At 38.9% G+C, this 20,203-nt stretch overlaps 1 protein-coding gene across 8 annotated transcripts in view; it reads left to right on the plus strand.

The window, feature by feature from the left end:
• Window positions 1–20,203, plus strand: part of LOC124158224 (protein NDRG3) — a 131,701-nt gene that overhangs the window by 33,244 nt on the left and 78,254 nt on the right. For 2 of the 8 annotated variants that reach the window (XM_046533422.1, XM_046533428.1), the window contains exons 1-3: window positions 2,369–2,518; window positions 2,981–3,195; window positions 5,865–5,915. The exons of 3 other annotated variants lie outside the window; for them this stretch is intronic. In XM_046533422.1, the coding sequence (XP_046389378.1) occupies window positions 2,993–3,195; window positions 5,865–5,915 (254 nt within the window). In that variant the 5' untranslated portion in view covers window positions 2,369–2,518; window positions 2,981–2,992. Of the gene's footprint in view, window positions 1–2,368; window positions 2,519–2,980; window positions 3,196–5,864; window positions 5,916–20,203 lie in introns of those variants that run through there. 3 more of the 8 variants (XM_046533434.1, XM_046533445.1, XM_046533450.1) reach the window with 3 other exon arrangements.

Genomic DNA, 20,203 nt, shown 5'->3' on the forward strand with positions numbered 1-20,203 from the left:
CTAATATTTCTTAACAACAAGATCAGTATAATGAAATATTAACGACTTCCGAATTGGAAAAATATCTCAACAAATAACATTATACTAACATTTAACTCAATACTTATTAAAAGAAAATCAAATTTTACAAACGAGAGGAAATTATTGAATTAATCTCGATAATGGTAGCCACAACAGGTTCTTCATAATTGATTATATGGCCAAATTTTCAAGGTTCACTAACAAACGTTCACTCAAAAGGGAGTTTTAGCTGCAGAGAAAATTATTATATTGTTCTAAATACTACATACATATATGTAATTTCACTCAGCACTCATGGATTTTCCAATATACCTACTGTATTGGAAGGCGGCTAGACGTCAATTTACTAAGTATTTTCAATATGAAAACTTATATAGTCATTTCCTCAGAAGTTCTTTCATGTTCCACTAATTCATACAATATTCGTTCATTTCATCTTTAATTATTTCCACAGATTTTCATGCTTCACTGATCACAATAAGGAGTTTTACCTGCAAGAGAAAGATGGATTAGTTCAAAAATACCACGTATAGATATATCACTCAGTACCCTTGGATTTTCAATATACCTAGAATATTGTAAGGCGGATAATTATCAATTAAGGTGCCCTTATCGATAAGAGAACAAATATTGACATTTCATCAATGTTCTTTCATGTTCCACCGATTCATAAAATATTTGTTGATCTCATTTCCAAGATTTACATCTACTTATGTTCACAGGTTTTCATAGTTCACTGATCACAACAAGAAGTTCTACCTGCAAGGGAAAGATGAATTAGTTCAAAATACCACTTATATATTCCGTATCACTTAGTAGCAATTGATTTTCCAATGTACCTTCAGTAGTAGAAGGCGGCCAGATGTCAAATTAGCATGTATTTCGGAAATAATGATAAATATTATCATTTCATCAGCAGTCTTTTCCTGTTCCACTGATTCATACAATATTTCCTGATTTCATTTCTTAGAAGTACAACTCATCTACTTATTTTCACAGATTTTCATGGTTCACTGATCACAATAAGAAGTTTTAAGAAGAGGAGAGGGCCTGAAACACTGTGGGAGTAGCACCAGGGGACAACTTTAGGCGATCTAACTCGTAACTTTTCACTTCAACGTTCTTATTCATGTAAGTTACACGGTGTAGGATATCCTGCTCAGCAAAATGCTTGACGCAAACTATTGCGCTTGAAGAAAGATTCCAATCCTTCCGAGGGATATTCTTCAGCCACTTCTGTCAACTGCGTTCATCTTTGGTGAACTGGAACACAGTCACATACCCCTTGTTCTTGGTGGATAGGTAGTTGCTTCTGCAATATGGCACACGATAACGTTTGGGCACCTTAAATGAAAACAATGGAAAGTTGCATGAATAAAAATAGTTTCGCTGATTACAGAAAAAAAGGAGTGCATTCATGATTAGTTTGGAAAATATGAATGACATTAGTACCTAGAAACATTAATAGAGTTAATGAGTAGCCATTCTTCCTTCAATAATATACGACGTTATTATAGATACAGCTACACATAGTTATTCATAAGGCAACCAAATATAGCAATCACTGTTAACTCAAGAATAATAATATTATAAAAAACAACGCAGCATTTAAATACCCGACAAATACACTTCGTTTCATTTGTGTTCTCTTAATGTTCCTTCGTGGCCGGCCGCCAAGAGACGCAATGCTTTGGATGAAATACTGCTGAATATCCACTCACAATACACTGAGAATATCTTTTAACTATTTTACTTGCCGTAAGGCAAAACACAGTACAGAAAAATAATTCTTTTTCCCCATTTAAAACCAGTATTGTTGCACTCTCAATTCCCCTCCATTAATGGCCGGCCGGCATGTGATCACAATACTTTTGAAGTAATAAACGTGATTTTCCTCCTTCAGCTCCCAAAAAATATCTTTAAACTATTGTACGTACCTTTAGCCAATGGGATATCCACAAAATAAGTCCAGTTCTGCCTTTTTAACAAGAGATTTAATGCTTCTTAGGTCACACGGACACTCTTCACGCATAAGTCGCCATGCTCTTAAGCAAACACAATCGCACCCCGGCACAGCGTTGCCAAAATTCCATGTTCCGGCCTGTATTATAGGTGGCCATGCTTTAGCTAAATCTAGGAGTTTCAATTATGGAAGCGAAAAGGAACACAACTGGTATAACGTCGTTAATTTTACTTATTCATCGATAAGGCACGTATTTGGTTTTAAATGTTTTTGTTTTAAACATTACGTTATTACGCGATATCTTGAGTCCTCGGACGGTAGTGACATCTATTGATCACTTTTGTACCCAGTCACGTGGGGTATTCCGACCAATGGGAGAACGCTGGCTGCTATTCGTTCTGGGACTCCGTTCTTTGAGGTTGCTTAATATTTTTGTATTATCAGTCTGTGTTCAGTCATCTGTTTTTGTGGTGGATCATCACAAGTGCTGGGGTGTTGATACTTCTGTTTTTATTCTTTGTTCCTGAAGAAGAGGTGGGTGGTTATCTGTAGTCTTCTTCACCCATTATGATTTGCATTAGTGGGTATTCTTAATCCTATTATGTTAGCTTCATGAATGTTTCTATAGCGCGCCAATCCCTATCAGTTGTGCATTTGGAACGTCTCCATTACGCTAAGTGAGAGAATTTATTCGCTGTTACATCGAATGTTATTCCAGCATTACATAGCACTTCGCGGTGCATGTGAAATTTTATGTGATGTCATATTTCACTGAAACTTCATTCACGATTTCAAGCTTTATGATTGCATGTTTGTTGAACATGTTATATGATTTTAGCATGGTTTTTATCTGAATATGACTCGCATGGTGTCATATGCTTGGTCACCGTTCTTATATTTTGAATGTTTTGTCATGTCAGCTTAATTATTTGATTGTGCATGGTTTTCTTATTTAGTTTCTTCTTTATATGTTACTCTTATTTTGCATCTCTGTAGGCAAGAGACAATATGCCTTCTGGTTTAGGAACATCATATAGATCACTTGCTGATGATGTATACAGAAGCACAACAGTTGCAGAAAACAAGTTTAGTGTGATTGATTCTGTCAAGAAAGCATTTAACTTCAATGGGTCACCAGCCCGGAGGAATGATACGGTGGTATTGCATACAGATGTGGAGCAATCAGATGATCCAACAGCAATTATTACAAGGTACTTTTATGAAGAGTAGTTTTTCCTCAACTGCACGAAATCGCTAATTGCATGATCTATATTTATTTTTTTATTATTCGTAATGTATTCCTAGTGCTTGCCATAGTTTACATTGATGAAGTTATGTATGTGCCTTTATATAAATCTATTCTCTGGTTCACCTGAATTTGCCGCTATCATGAGCTACCTAACTAAGACATTATTAGCTGCTGCTAGTGGTAAATAAATGCTTATGTAACAAAAGAATTTTAATTAATAGGTTTTTACATACTTATGCGAAAATCATGTTTTCCGTTAAAGTTTCTCTTGGAATTTAAATGATATGCTGTTTAAATTGTCTACTTGGATTGCATGTTAGTTTTGGATAAGTTTCCTGATGCATTATTTATTTGTTTGAAGCTCTTTCTTGAATTGACAGCCTTGAAATAACCCTCTAATATTTGGTATTGCAACTTCATTCCCTAATTAATTTGTTGATTATTTAACCCCTGATGTTTATTACTTATCTATGATCACAGATCATTAAGTGATGAATTTTTCGGTGGTTGAATGGCCTCACCCAAATTTAACTCATCCATGTTCCTTTGATCAAACATCGTTAGACTTTCAAGATCCTCTGGCATACTCTTTGAAGGTCATTTCTCAGCTCTTTTCTGCATTCTTGTTTGCTATCTATTAAGTTAGTAATTTTCTTTGATGGATGTTAATTGAAGCTGAAGTGTGTAGCTATATCATCATATATAATCATAAATCCTCTTATCCAAGAACGTCAGATACTGCTGGAAAAATCTTGATTAAGACTCAACATCAATCTATGATTAGCTTTTCAAGTATGTAGTATATTAATAATGATAGACATCATCATTCACTCATAGTGACCTATGATGTTGACATTATCATTGTTTTTATGATTAAGGTACTGTCCAAGCAGCAAGTCACATTGACTGTTTGCATTTTTGTCAGTACCCAACAGTTATGCTCTATAGTTAATTCTGTCTCATGAGGTCTTGCTCGGTACTTTTTTATGTTAGGGAGCCTCAAATAGTTTTCTATTCAAGTCTTCTGCTTTGTCATTCATTAAAATAATTTATTAAAAAAATTGAATTGGGTTTAATATCATCCAGGGGTTTGGTGATGCAATGCTGACTTGATTAGCTTTACAGATATTCAATAATGTTTATTCTCAGCTCAGTTGCGATAGTAATTGTCAGTTGCGATGTCAGTTGTACCCTACTTTTGTGAATATTTTCATTCTGATGTATTCAATCCAACACAAAGAAAGAATTTCAGGTGGTATTTTTATTTGCAAAATAGTTATGGCCTAAATATATTCCCTACATCAATTTCAGCTTCATTTTGATTGTATTCTTTGCTAGCTGTCCATGCTGTTAGATAATTTTCCATTTGACAATTCAGTCTATTTACAGCAAATTGATCCATTGTGGTAATCATGTGTATCATCTTACTTATGAAGCACTTATAATGCGTTATCAATTTCTTTTATCATTGAGATATATTGCTCTTGGAGGAACTAATGTTTGTCACTTTAATTTTTACTTCTTTTGCCAATGTCCCTATGAGGAAACCATCAGAGTGATCATTATACGTTTAAAATGTACTCATATCAGTGATTTGGACGAAGAATAATTATATGCTATTTGCAATCATTATCCAGGAGCCGTAGTGGTTTATTTTCTACTATTGCACTGAAAATTTGTATCCCATTATTGTCACTGCAGGTGTTATTGATTGTACCTTTACATTTGTGGTCAATTATTCAAATCCTGTCGTTAACTTCTCTTTATCATTAAGTTTTGAAATATTCTTAATCCCAAAGATTTTGATTTCATTTTATGTCATTCAAAACATGGCCATAGCTAGGAGGGATAATGGGGTTCAAATGCCCTAAGAAAGGTTTTTGAGATATGGTCTTCCCCTAGCTCCTTACAATTGAACTCCTTAAAATGTAATCACCTTTCTAGTGAAGCCCCAATAATTTTTTGGACCTATCATTGCGTAAAAGGTATGCACTAAATTGTCGACTTTATTTCCTCCTTTCTTTTTCTGAGTTTTGGCTGGTGGTGCTGCTCAGTACCATGTGTTACAAGGCATTATTGGAATTAGTATTTCTAGGCTGTTCGTAAAAGTTATCGGCGACATGGAGATTCCCAGTGAATGTCCATGGCCTCATGGTCCATGGGAATACCCGTTCGTTATTTATGTCCCTGATGAGTTTTGGCGACGGTGAAACGCTTGTAGCGTGTGCGTATTCATTTATTCGTGTTCAGACCCGGGTGTCAAGATGAAAACAACACCTACCAATACATATTCCGCCCATCCCCCTACCGCAATCGCCCTATTTCAGCATGCATTAGAAGTGCTTCATCGACGGCCCTCCTCTTGAGTACTCGCGCGTCAGGTAAATCTGTCGATAGCGCAATGGAATCATATCGTAAGCGAAATCGATGCTAATAAATCCAATCTTCCATGATTAGTAGGCTGTGATCACTCCTCCCCCAAAAAACGGATGATTGTTTCAGCTGTCAATTCCTTCTTTTGTTCTATTATTTTGATTAAATAAAAAAGAAGAGCTCTCGATGCAAAGGCGGGATAGTTCTCGGAAGAAAATCCGCGGCGAGCCTAATCTCACTGCCTTGATTTCCTTCTAGGGACAGGAAGATGCCGGCGTCTGCGTCCGCCGAGGAGACAGCGCTGCTGGGGTAAGAGATGTGGCGCCCCACACAAGTGCCACCCTCTTTTGCTCTGTACTCTGTATGATTTCTCTCACGGTGTCGTATGTATGTGTTCGTTATTATGTCCGCGCGTCTGCATTCGGTGGTGGTGTCGGTGGCGGAGTTGTACGTCGGCGGCCGCAAGTGGTCGCCGGGAAGCAGCGCTCTTTTGTCTCGCTAAAGTTTCCTTTTCGTGCTTTTCTCCTTCCACGAGCATCCTTCTAACACCCTCCCCGTCCCCCACCTACGCATCATTCACTTCACTTTTTTTTATTCGTGATTCTTCCATCTCTTTCATTCTTATGTCACGCCAGGGCCGTTTAGTTCGGGCTGGTATCAAGAGCCTCATCATTGACCGTCATTTTTGCAGAGCATGAGCACCTTCATCTTGTTTTTTTTTTTTAATTTTTTTCCATTTTCTTTCACCATCATATTTATTTCACTCTCACGGCATGTTTGGTGCTGGCTGGGATGAGTTTTCACTATGGGAGTTCAATTTAAATTCCTTACATCTCAGGAGGAAATAGAGAAAAAAAGCGAGCATTTTCATGCTAATGCTTTCATCATGCTAACATGATGTGCACAGTACATAACTAAGCCTTTCTTATACTCCTGGGGAACGGCGTAGGAAGTATATTTTGAGCTCCTTTCTGTGAATTACGTATCGCTTTCGGAGAAATTGTTACTTCACCATCAGAAAATAATTATTTACCTGAAATTATCAATGACCCTCACATTATCTCCTCCTCTACGATGTCTAGGTTAGTGGTGGTAACATTTCATCGGGGTGGAGAAGTATTTAGAAGCATGATTCACTTGTTTCTTTGAATTTCAGCCGAATTTCCCCAATTCCTTCCTTGTAAATTCTCCTTGGTGAATTTCTTTTCAGGTTATAGTTATTCAAATTAAATTGGCTAACCAAAATTTTATGTTTATAGCCCCCATGAGCTATAGTGGAAAGTTGGAATGTGGCCGCCTCAGTATCTTTAGATAACTCTTTTCCCCACCCATGTATGATTGTCACTAATTGAGATCTAATTTATCCACTTAAAATGATTTTATTGAATGTAGCTGAGAAATTTCTTCAGTATTAAGCATCCTAGGCTTCAAACCATTTTGCTGTCTCAATCGTATCCTGTCCAGGATTTTGTGTCCAATAGCAGGAAACACCCCAAGTTCTTACGAATAATACGTATGTACAGTCCTTTTAATCTCCAAGTAGTTACTCCTTATCACTCTGGTGAAGTAAATCATCTAATGCTTTGCTTGTACATTTGCTCATGATATTTATAGATGCTTGCATTTGCTTTTTGATATCTATGGTTGCACTTTTTATGGCTTTTATGTAAAGATTATTCTTGTTTTAGATCATATGTAATTTTATTTTTTTTTATCCATTCATTGTACGTCGTATGACATTCGAAATCATCGCTGTTAGAATTATTGATGTACGCCATTGTTCTATTGTATGTTGTAACGTTTGAAATCTTTATTCGATTACTTCACGTTGAAGTGTACTATGAATTTGCATGGGTTTTTTAATTTAAGGTACTTACGTATTTCTTGTTAACCTGACTTCTAATGAGTCCAGTGGTATTTTAATAAGCCTGGGTCGCATGCGTTTTTAATCTCTCAGAGAAATCATTTTTCATGGCATTATTTTTATTAATACCTAGCATTTGTTGCTGTAACGTGTAAGTATTTTTATTGCCGATTCATAATCTGTTTAGCGGAGTGTTTTAAGCTTGCCGCTGCCCGGGCTCGAGTTGTGAAATTTCGCATGTCCATCGAAGTGTGCGAATAAGCCGAAAATCAATAGCCACATGCTTAATTTATCAATGATGATTTTTTTTGTCGCAGTGTTTAGTCCCTCGTGCGATCAATAGTTTATATTTAGGTCATTTTTCCCCAAGTCCCACCCGCTTACGGAGTATCGATTCCTAGTATTTTCATACAAATTCCGCCTCGTTTCCTCTTGGGTAACGTATCGCATGCCACTTCATATTTCTAGGAAGGTTCTCACTTCTTCCTCGAGCATGTCGATCTCGCGTCGTTCTTTCCCTTCACCCAACGGGAAGTTCGACCGCGAAGGCCGCGGGAAAAAGTTTACTTTTCCCCTTTGCGGAGAAATACCTAAGCTTCTTCCTCGCTCTCCTCCTCCCCCCTTTTATGCGTTTGATGCCGTCCCCTGTGTTTCCTTTTGTCCCTTTTCGTTGCGATCACTCCGTTCCTACGGCCAAACCCCTTTTCCCGAATCAAATAGTTTCTTTTTATGGCGGGGGTCTCTTCCGGGAAGCGAACCGGAAGGGTCGTTTCCCCCTTCTGCACCCCCCTTACACATCTCCACCCCCCACCGTACCCCCTAGAGTGACCTACCGGAATACTTTTCGGGTCGGCTGGTCGATACCACCACGTGAGGGACGGGCGGAGACGAAAGAGGAGGCGGTCGTGCCCGAAGGCTCGGGCTCCCACGCTGTGACGACTCTCTCTCTGTACGTAGGAGGCCCTCGGTCTTGCCCGCTGCCGCCGCCCGGCATATCGTCTTGCGCCATGTCGCTCGGCCGAGACGATGACGTTGGTCGGAGGAGTTTAGCGGAGGGAGAGAGGCGGCGGTGGTGACGCAGGCTGTGGGACGGTTTTTCGGCGCTCACGGTTGAGCGGGCTCCTTTTAGGTTCGTCATCTCCGTGTAACGCCTGGGATGGGGTTCAACACTCCCATTGACCTCCTATCTATCTCTCCCACTCGTCCCACCCGTACCCTAACCTAACTTGTCATGTTTCTTCTACGTCCAGCCGAGTTCTTAGTCATTTTTATGATCTACGTTTCCTGGGAAGCGATTTTCTTTCGAACATTCGTAAAGGTACTCGGTATTATGGACAAAGTCGCTCCAAGACTGTTTTTTTTCTGTTTTAAGTTCCCAGAACAAAGTGATAGCTCTCCATGTGTTGAAATGAACTTTTCTCTCACTACGTGAGAATGTTATGGATTGAGATTTGGTCATTGCCTTGTGCGTGCTTATTGTCTCGAACGTCTTGAAATCTCAAAGCTGTGAGTCAGCATGTGGGGTGCATCAGCATGAGTTGGGCGTAATGAAGGGCGTTTGGTTGAAATAAATATTGGTTTGGTTAAGTTTAGGGAACGACCTCGTATAACAACTAAAGTGGATACATTTTATGAAAAATAATTTATTTGCTCATAGAGCCGAGTCCTGTGAGGTCTTAAATTTCAAATACTAGTTTGTAACTATATACTGACGTCAGACATCGTCAATTTCATCGACTTAAATATTCTGCTTTTATTGAATCTTGATATTTCTACTGTCTAAGCTTAACAGTTTTGGCTTGCGATTAGGTTCTCCCTTTTGTCCTTCCGTTCAAGCTAATAATTTTTGATAATGTTTTCTTTTTTATTTCCACCTCGAAGTATTTGAACTTGAAACTTGAAAATTTTCGACCCCTAAATTTCCTATCCTTGCCTAAATTTTCCACTCACAACTGCTACTTTCTTTTTGTTTATCGTTATTGTGATTGTAGATGTTTCAGTGTGTTGGATTGTATTAATCTTGGTCCTCGGGTTTATCGAACTTTGCTCCTAACGCATGCCCTCAAATACTAATTATGCGATGTGTGTGTGCGAGGTTGATGACTCGATTATCTCTTAGGGCCGTGTTTACGCGCTGGCAATAGCGTAACGGTGTTGAGCCGGGAGATCTTAGTCTTCCGCTCGGCCCTTGTGAGGCCTCCCATCCTCTCTCGTTTTTCTGCCGAGTACAGTATGCATTTACAAACACAGGGTCATTGAGTGGACTCTCTCCGCTCTCTCCTCGGCTCACTCTTCACGTTCCGTGCGCCTCGGATACTTTGCGTGAGGGCCCGCTGATCGACCGCACTGTTCGCCGCCGCCAGCCACCACCAGCAGAGGAAGGATTGACGTGGGCGATGGATTAGGGAAGGGGCGGGGAGCGTTGAAACCGAGCCAGCCGATTCTACGAAGGGAAGAAACGAAACATGGGAGGGAGCGGGGTTGGGTGGGATGAGGGTAGTAATCTCATGTAAATCTAAGCGTGGATATATGAGAGTTTTGCGCCACATCTCCTTGTTTTGAATTCATCGGTGTAGGATCTTTCCAGTTCCATTCCAATTTTCCCTATTCTACATTACTATGAGCATGTCGGTTTCCGGTTAAAAAAAACACTAGCCTTTCGCTTAAGATCATTGCTTGGAGTGTTTCTGAAAAATTAAGTCTGCTTTAACTTTTTTTGATTAGACAAAGGCGCCAAGCTGAAATCCCTAATCTGACTGTGGTTAGTAACCTGAGAGGTGGCAGTAATTTTACATTGTAAGTTTCTTGTTAATGTCATTTTATTTGATATTGACACCCGAAGCGGCCCCGAATGAGTTATATCGGACAGGTTATAAAGGATGTAAAAGAGAATAAATATGTAGCTATGAAGAGATTAGCGGATAGGAGAGGGAAATGGAGAGCTGCGTCAAACCAATCTTAGGATTGTTTACTAATGATGATGTCATTTTATTTATTACTCCGCCTGTTTCATAATCTATTCGGATTGTTCCTTACATTTTATTATTATTATGGGTCAAATAAATAATCCATTTACAAGATGAATAAATATTTTCAGATATTTTTATGATCGCACAAGCCTTATTTTGACTTCATTCCCAGGCGAATGCGTTTGGTACGCTGTTGTGAATAATCTGTTTATCCCTTCGTAAAAGCTGCTCTTTTTTGTGTGGACACGATTTCGAAAATACTTTCTTTTCTCGGAAGGTTTTTTCTTGTGCCCTTTATTTCTTGAATAGCTTCTTTTTTAATGGGACTCAGCTGTTTCTGACTTCAGCTGCACTTTCGTAGTTACGTTCTTTAGTTTGAGCAAGTGTGTTTCTTCATCAATATATCCCAGCACTTCAGACTTCGGGCGACTTCGGAACCCTTCCTTTGTACCCCTTAACACTCCTTTTACAATTAACACATGTTTGTCGTCTACTGACTGTATACAGTTTTCTTTTTGATTATCCAATTTGTATTATCCTTAAAGAAAATAAGATTAATTTCTTTTGTAAATGGCACGAAAAATTGCATGAGGAAACCTGTTCTATCATTATTTTTAATGGTAAAAACAGCAAATAAACATTTATGCCTTGCATAACAAAAGAAGGTCCACCATCATCTTGAATAGTTTCGTTTTTTAATGGGCCTCAGCTGTATTGATTTTACCGAGTGTAGCTCCGCGCTCTTAGTTACGTCCATTGTGATGTTTATATTTTACATTTATTCAATTTTTTTCGACGGCTTGCCGGGTAGTATGCAGATGTTGATCCCATGACGTAAAGTGACTGGTATTTTTTTCGCTAATCCAGCAAGTAATGATTATTTTATTATATTTCCCATATTTGATGTGGAGTGGTAGGGTCGGTCTCCTGTTCTATTTGTGCTAATGATAATTACGTTTTAAATTGTTATTACTCTGTAACAATAGGTACCTATAATTATTATAGGCTTCACGTACACAACAGCATGATTATGAATTAGGACTGATTATGCAGGTGAGAGGATTTTTTGGTCCATGCGTCGCCCAAAAAAAGACAAAACAATATTAATATCATTGAGGAGGACCTAACTATTGTGCTTGGAAGTTGTCAGAGATGTCTTTGTTTGTAAATCTCATGGCACCGATTTGCGTTCGTTGTTTTTTTTGTGCTGGTGGTGATCCCTCTCGCTACTCCACCCACACGCGCCCATTGCGGTTGGTCGTGTCGCTGCCCTCGCTTTCTTCACTTCCCGCCCTGATTGCCGTAATGCGCCCTTATTAGTTTCTTCCCGACCGAACGGCGGGGAGGGCCCGAGTCCCCGTCGGGTGCCGTGCGCTTCGCGTGACTGCGAGAGCGCCCTCCTCGTGGTGGTGTTCTTGCGGGTTGGTGCACCCATTTCACGGCAGTTCGACCGCTCGATGATCGCGGTGGTGTAGTGCCGCTACCTCACCTCGACCCTCCCTCCCACGTTTATGCCCCACCATTTTCCTGCTGACCTCTCTCCGATGTATTCCTCCTCTCTCTGTCTCTCTCACGCCAGCGTTACAACACCGTCCTCTGTGCCGCGTTTCCTTGTACACTCAAGGGGTCACATAGTCCCTTCTTTATCATCGCCACACTGTGGCTTGTTTTGCGGGTCGAGGAACAAATGCCTAGAGATAATAAGTATGTCACGCGTGCAAGCGGTCGCGTGCGTACACTCGTTGTTTGTTTCGATTTTAGTGACGGGGGAGGTAGCAATACTTGTAGCATGATGTGGGTTTAGATAGTCATCAGATGGAAGTGAAGTTGAATTGCCGAGCTGTGTCTGTGCTGTTTCGCTGTTGTTGATCGATTTTCGTTTTTTTTTCGTGCGTATGTCTGTGAGGTTTTTAGTTACAATTGAAACGATAATAATTATGGTATTGGTCGTTAAAAAGTCATTTTAATGGCTCGATACCTCTCATTTTCTCAAGTATTCGAGTTTTCTTTGGGCGTGCCATCTAAGTATGCTGCCGATTTAGGTGGTTACTGTTTTCTAACTGTTATTTTCATATCTTGTATGATGTTAGGCACGATGTGGTGGAAGTTCGTAATATTGTTGAAATGACACATTGCAATATTTCCACTTATAGATTTATTTTACACTACGCGTTTCGTCGTTACAGCGACATTTTGAAAATGTCGCTCCAACGACGAAACGCGTAGTGTAAAATAAATCTATAAGTGGAAATATTGCAATGTGTCATTTCAACAATGTTATTTTCATAATTAAACTTGTTTCCTTGAAGCTGGGCTTGAGCTATGTTGCCAGACAGTTCACCTTCGGTGAATCGTGCGAGCGGATGAGTCAACTTCTACTTCGTGAATTTTTGCGTCCCACTTGCCGATTTCGTTGCTCTTTCTACTATTTCGATATGTTTATTTTATCGCCATTATGTTGGTCAACTTACCATTTAATCATTTTTCTAGTTTGTGAGAGTAGTGAGACATGAGAACCAGCAGTATCGCAATTTGTAAAATACAGGAGCTCATCTGTAATATTTTTTTGAAGGACAAAAAAGTGTTGAATGATAAATTCAAATGGAGAACCTCAAAATATCAGTATTTCTAGCAATCTAATATTAAATCAGTTTAGTGAAAATTTATTGAAATGTTGTATTTTCAGTCTAATAACTACTTAATACTTTTTGGTCAGAAGTAGTTGTCATCTTGCTGATAAATACTTTCAATATTTTCTGTCATAGTAATTTATTGACTATGGTTGTATTGTAACATGGATGTGGTATGGATAACGTTTTCCAAAAAAACTTTTAGGCGTACCACACACAAATATTTCGGAGGAAAATCGTAATCCATATGGTATATCTTATGTCAGTGAAGACTTAAAATTCGTAGTTTAAATTTCTTCTTTGTCTGATAATGAGAAACTGGAACCTTAAATTAATATTTAATTTCTTGTTATGATTAAATATCGTTTTTTTCTTCGGAAATACATTCTTGAACCTTCTGAATACACGCTATGGAAATGCACGCACGTCTACCCTAATGTACCGGTAAAACGGGGTGAATAGAAACAATTTTCAGCTTTGGTTTGAAATTTTGCATATTTGTAGTTGTTCCATATAAACAATTTTTTGCCCAAACACAGGTCTCTGTTAGACCTATTTGTTTATGGTATTTAATTTTTAAAATTTTATTTGATTTTAAAAAAATTAAAACATGGTGTTTCTATTCACCCCGCAAATGGGGGTGAATAGAAATAGTACTTCAATTTCATGTTTTTTTCTATTGAAACGAATCGGTGGTGAATGGAAACAGTTAGATATGGTATTTTTAATTTGTAATGGATAAATACAAATTTATTTCTCAACATAATGATTTAATTCAGTACATAAACAAAAGTTACATAACTGTAAGTAAACAAATTGAATAGGTAGACAATTACCGTATTTAACTAGATTAAATTATGATAAGTAAATTGTGAGATCAGACCGGTCATCTTTGAAAAAATTTTCTTGCGGGGTGAATAAAACACTAAAAATGATTTGTTTCTATTCGCCCCATAAATTCTGAAAACCTAACCGAAAAAAATATGAATAATTTTTGAAATAATACTGTTAAAGTTAAAGCTTAAAATAAGCCTGAATCCCTGAGTGCCTTTTTATATGAATAATTAAACTACGTTTTTTACAGCTATTTACTTTTAAGAACACTACGTATTCTGACTTACCTGGAAAGTTCAAAGTGGATAAAAAAAAACAAGAATCACGTGGTAAAATTCAACATGACAAACAAACAGGAACCAGTGCTGCCAACTAAACAAACCATTATTTCACTTTCAGCCAAAAGTGTACAAACCTAAAAAAATAGTAGTTTCCGCTATTTACCCATAGTTATGTAGGAAATTGATTATACATAAAAAAGAAGTTTCCTTTCTATTCACCCCAATGTTTCTTTTCACCCCGTTCTAGGGGTATCAATCCCTTTTCCCATATTGCAATGGAACGCCGGTTGAGTTTTTGGCTTGACTCATCTCTCTTCACGTCCGATAAAAATGAAAATGTCTAATGCATATTTATGAATCTATCGAATGGAACGGTTTAACCCCTTATTTATGCCATAAAATGTCTTGGAAATAGAACGAGGATGTTATTTACCACTGCTGATTTTTATCACGGAGTGGCCACTGTGTGTAAATAATTCTGCCTTCCTCTGGATGCAAATAATATTGCTCTTGCTTATGAATATAATTTGCGTGAAAATGAAAGACAATTCCTATTGGGTGTTAGAATGTTTACTCTAGTTATATAGTAATCGGCTTTAGTACAGCACGACGTTGTCGGAGATTATCATAGGTTTTGCACTAATGTGGCGAATTTCGAGGAATATCGGATGTATATTTACCTTTACTTGAATTTGATGTGGTGAATTGTAAACTGCTTGAGTCGGTGCCTTTTTATAAACTGTTTTAGAGTGAAGAATTACTTCAATGTGGTATCTGCGGAATGCGTAGCTGGATTTCTATCCATGTTTATTGGTCAACTAAGTAGACGAGGGAATAACTCGGGAATACTTGAAAAACAGTCTGCTTGAATCATCCTTAGGGTTTTCGTATGTTGATACCATTTAAATAATTTGATTAGTTGGATTAGCCTTTAGAGTTGTGGTTTGGACAATCAATCACTGTTTCTACAGTGTTGGTTTTGTAAAATACTCAAAGACAAATATTCATTGTTAAAATTTAACTGATGTATCTGTTGGAAATGTATGATGCAACTAAGCTAATTTATTGTTTAATTAAAGTTAATAACAATACTTCCATATACGTTGAAACTCCTTGAAAAATTTTCCGAAGTTTTAAATGAGGTAACTTTCGTTTCCCGGCTCTACGCTTTCATGACTAAGCTTAAATATACTTTCGTCGTACGCAAAAGAGTTTTCAATTAAGCTTACCTATGCTTTGTGCATTTTACATTAAGTTTGGCTTGATTGTGCAAGTCCTATTTTTTCGGGATTTACGGCATGATTAAAATTCGTTGAAATATTGTAATTTGCCTACCTTGGGCCAAATACAAGTAATGAGAAACTTGCCTTCAGGTTCCATCAGAGGGATGTTTTTAATTTCAAAAAACCGAGCAAAGAAGAGAATCAATTAAGGACCAAATTCAACGGTTGGTTCTCCAAAATGATGGCAGATGATTCAGAGAAAAGGAACAGATGATCTGTGATTTTTTTCTCTCCACTTTGGCGAAATGCTTCGAGAAAATTCGCTCGAAGTTCACAAATCCCCAAAAAGAGATATAATGAGATCAATAAGGTTAATATTTTGTGCCAGTCTGTCTCGCTGCAGTCGCCTAGCCGAGCAGAATCGATTCGGGAGATCCCGAGGCCTGGTCTTAATCCATTAAGGCGCTCTTCAGATCAGCCGAGTTTCAACAAGGCGTCGCTCTAAAGTGCCCGCCGGCTGGGAAGAGCCGCCAACAGCTCCCTCTCGACCGCTGGTTTTTGCATAATCAGATGGGCCCTTAAATAGCATCGCTGATGCGCCGCGGCGTCCTGCGCGCGCCTCTCTCTCCTTCTGGCGTCCCGGCGCCGCGGCGGACGGGGCGTCGCCCGTCGAGTGATGGAGTGGTGAGAGGTTGTGCGGGTCGGGTGCGGAGACCGTGTCGCGTGCTCCTCTTGGCGTTGATGAGTCACGCGGGAGGCTCTGTTGCACTCAAACCTTGCGACGGGGATTCCCTCCCGTTACTCTCGCGGGGACGCGTGCGTTACGCGGTACTTAATGGACCTTATTTGCTAGTTTCTTATCTGACGGCAAAGCCATCTGCGTAGATGTATCTGCAACTTACGTTCATCTATGTTCGCGTGCACGAGGGTGGTAGTCGCGTGTGTTGTCCTCAGGGTCGAATCCATGGGGATTTGTTACATCCTTTTATCATAATTTGGTCCTTAGAATAGGCCATGAAAGTTTTGTTAGTTTTATTTTTGTGAATTTTACTTCATGCGTCAAACATTTGAAAGTCAGTTTGAAATAATATCAATCAATCATTAAACCTTCTTGGCGGTCATAGTAACTTCTTATTGATTATGAGGCAAGATGACGTACTCGATTCTCATTTTTCATTACTTTTAGGTACATCGATGGATTTTACCCGTTTTCACGAAGTAATTTTTTTATGTTTTGGAATTATTTCCCTCGCACGTTCGTATTTTTCGATGAGAAGTGATGGCTGAAATAATGTAATTCAGCTATTTCAAGATGGATAGGTGCAAAAAAATACTCCGTACTTGTTTGTGATGTTAGAATACCCTCCATGTATTGTTCTACTTTTCACATCGATTTTTTAGGACTTTTCTCATTCGTATGTATGTCGAAAGTAATTAAAATATGCCTTGCATCATTATCAGAATGGGCGCACTGGGTCGATATCTTACAATGGGACTGTAAATCCTTGAATGAAGAGAAAATAATGGGCGCCCAATTACTCCCGTATCCTCCCTAATAACCCTCTCGGTGCGAATATGTCGTATCATTACAGCGGAGACACTCATTGTCAGTCGAATGCGGAGTGCCCTCTCTTTTCATTTCTTCTTGTTACCTCTGCTCTCATTCCCTCTTCTCTTGTTCACCCCTACCCTCCAAAAAAGAGACGAATCACGAAAAAGACATAGGTTACTGGTTCATCTTCGGGCTGTGCGAGCTACATTCGTAAATAAATAATACCTTTTGTGTTTTACATTAGGAGTTATTAGAGCTCAAATTTCGTAGCCCATTTCTATCTTCATTTCTAATGATAATGCACTTACGTCGTACTCATTTTTCTCTGGCATCGTCTCTCAGATCCTATGCCACTTGGCAATTTTTATTGTGAGATGACTCTCTGTTATCTGAAGCTTAGGAAATGCAAACCTTTGTGCTTATTTTGCCTCACTAATTTTAGTAATCAAGATTTTAGCTGTAGAAAAAAGTTCAGTCAGGCATAGTTAGGTTCTCAGAAATGATTGAAATACATTTTCAGATTCTATCATAGCTGTCCATGTAACAAGTAAAAAGTCAATAAGAAAGCAATTATTCACCATCTTCAAAGACTTAACATTTAAAATTTTTAGCCGTTTTATTTTTAATGTGCATTTTCATCTCAAAATATTCATTTTCAGTGATTTTTAGTCGGAAAACATGGAGAAAAGCGTTTCGATCTGGCATTTCTCCGTATATGTCGCGATGCTCGTTAAAAATCCACGGCTGTCCTTGAGATTGGATTTTTTTACGCAGTTTCGTCAATAAAACGGCAGGAGTTGATGACCTGAAGGCTTTTGTTTGACTTTGGAGTTCTCGTCCCAGGTGTTAATGAGCTCCTGCGTCAACTCTGTGCTCGTTTTTCTGTTCCCTTTCTTTTTTTGTGCTCCCGAGATTTTCTCTTTGCCTGCCTATCTTAGCTGTTGTAGTTCAGGGGAAACTATGTATCCTACTTCATGCTCCTCTTTTTACTCTTATCACCAGGTTTCTCTCATTTCCTCAAAGTTCCTCTCAACGAAAAAGTTCGTGTTTGTTTGTTTGGTTTTAATGATTACGTCGTGCTCCAGAGTTGATGAGAAGAAAGGTGAAAGATGAATCATGCCTCAAAATGCAGTGGGCTTAACGCCCATCTGGGTATTTTTCGCATTGTTTTAAATGTTCCTCCTCTTTACCTCTATGCGTTGGAAACTATCGCGGAACTTAGAGGCGATGTTTAAATCTACATAATATCCCACAAGCCGCCTCAGTAAGCGTGTAGCGATGATGTTAGGACACCAGCCGATAACAAATACAAAATATGTTATTGCTCATCCGTCTTATCCTACGTATCCTCCTTTAGTCTATGTCTTTTGAAGTTCTTACTGCTCCTGAGGTTGAATGAAAAATACCTATAATTGTCGTGAAAATGTCGAATTCATCACTTACAAAAGGAAACGACATTCTTTTGAAAGCATTTAAAGTATTAATTTAATTCACATTTTTTCATTTTTCCTACCATTTTTCCGTCTGGGTCTGAATAAATGTTTTTCGTTTCTTTAATATTTCGTCGAAGAGTTCATGTTACTTGGAAATTTATTTTTGATGAAATTGTTTCGATTTTATCTGGATATTATACAGCTGTCTTAAATATGAACCTAATTTTTTCGGAATTAGAACGATACTATAAGCACATGCTGCCTAAACTCTTGCGAAAAATCATGAAAATGTGTTTTATTTACATCACGAAGCTCATAACCGTTAAATATGAATTTTTTAAATGGAATAGAATTTCACCATCACAGTTGTACCTCGTTTTTGCCTTGAGCTTTCGTGTTATTATTTGAGTGTATGCGTGAATAATTTAACTTTTTTAATATCCTTAATTCCTACCCTCTCTCATCTCAGAAAGTAGAAATTGTTTGCCGGAGACCCTCGGGGGGAAAAAAAAACTCGGGACAATCGCCCTGGTCCGTGTTATTCCCAAGTCCTCTCTTCCCTTAATGTCCCGAGCAGTATTTCCTGCTTCCGCCTGCGTCTGCCCTTCCGTCGTTCTGGCGAACGGTAATTAATGCATTAGCGTGATATGAGCCAGGGATGTCTCCAAGGGGAACTCGGTATTCGTACTCCTCCCCTGCATATCCCTACACCCCGCACCCTCGTGATTCCAGTCCTCCGCGCGGGTCACCGGGAGCTACTCTCACTCTAAATTTAACCCTTAATCGCCCATGGTTTCCTCTTAAGGGTACGGGGGTCGTTGCGGTGGTTCATTCCATTTTCTAGGATCGATAACAATGGAACACGTGACTTTTTAAAAAACACGCGCTGCTTGGAATCGAAATCTCCCCTCCCCCGAACTCCTAACCTAACTGCACGCCACTTTACTGGTCTACCTGCTTGGCCACCCGTGGGCCTTACTTCAGCTCCTCATTTTCTTTTGTCCCTCCCGATTTTATTTTAATCTCACTGGTTGAGGGAAAAGCGGAAAGACCTCTATATTTTTTTTACTCTCTTTTCATTTCTCGACGCGCTCCCTGTCACACAGACGCGATGGCGTGCTCTGCTCGAAAGAAAATTCGACTTTCTGCACGTTGAAGAGTTCACCTCGCTTTGCACGGCTGTATGGGGAGCTCGTATTTTCATGGACGTTTTTTCTCAGTCGTCGAGGAGGCTTTAACACATGACACAGCGTTATATAGGATATGCATGCGTGAGTAAAGCTTTTGGTGTCATGGATTTATTTTTGCCAAGGTTTTTCCTTAATTTTGTCTCTTCTCTGCAAAATTCCGTTGCTTACTAGAATAAAAGTGGCGATGTGCTGTAAAATGCATAAGACAACGGAGGCTTGTCATGTTTCTATTGGATGCATAGAGTTGTGACCGGAAAATGCGCGTCACGGGATTATTGGATGAAGTTTTCTTATTTTCTCTTTCACTTATATTTTCTCTCTAAAAATTTCTTGGAAGGCTTTGTGACTGGCTTTATATTTATGCCTTATTTATTTTTGCGAATAACTTCAAAAGGAGAAAAGTTGTGACATTTTTCTGGCCATGGTATTAATTAGTTTTCGGCCAGGATCGATGCACTCGTGGTTTCCGGTTTCAACCGCGTTGTCTCATGTCTGATGACAGTTTTGCAGGCAATCCTGCCAGCGTCTTCGGTTGCAAGTGTATATACAAAATACTGGCGGAATAGCCGACGAAATTTTCGTTAAATTGTGGTCGTCTAATGCTACCTTTCAGAAAGATGT

Source organism: Ischnura elegans, chromosome 1 (genome assembly GCF_921293095.1).
Source record: "Ischnura elegans chromosome 1, ioIscEleg1.1, whole genome shotgun sequence".
Taxonomy (NCBI): Eukaryota; Metazoa; Arthropoda; class Insecta; order Odonata; family Coenagrionidae; genus Ischnura; species Ischnura elegans.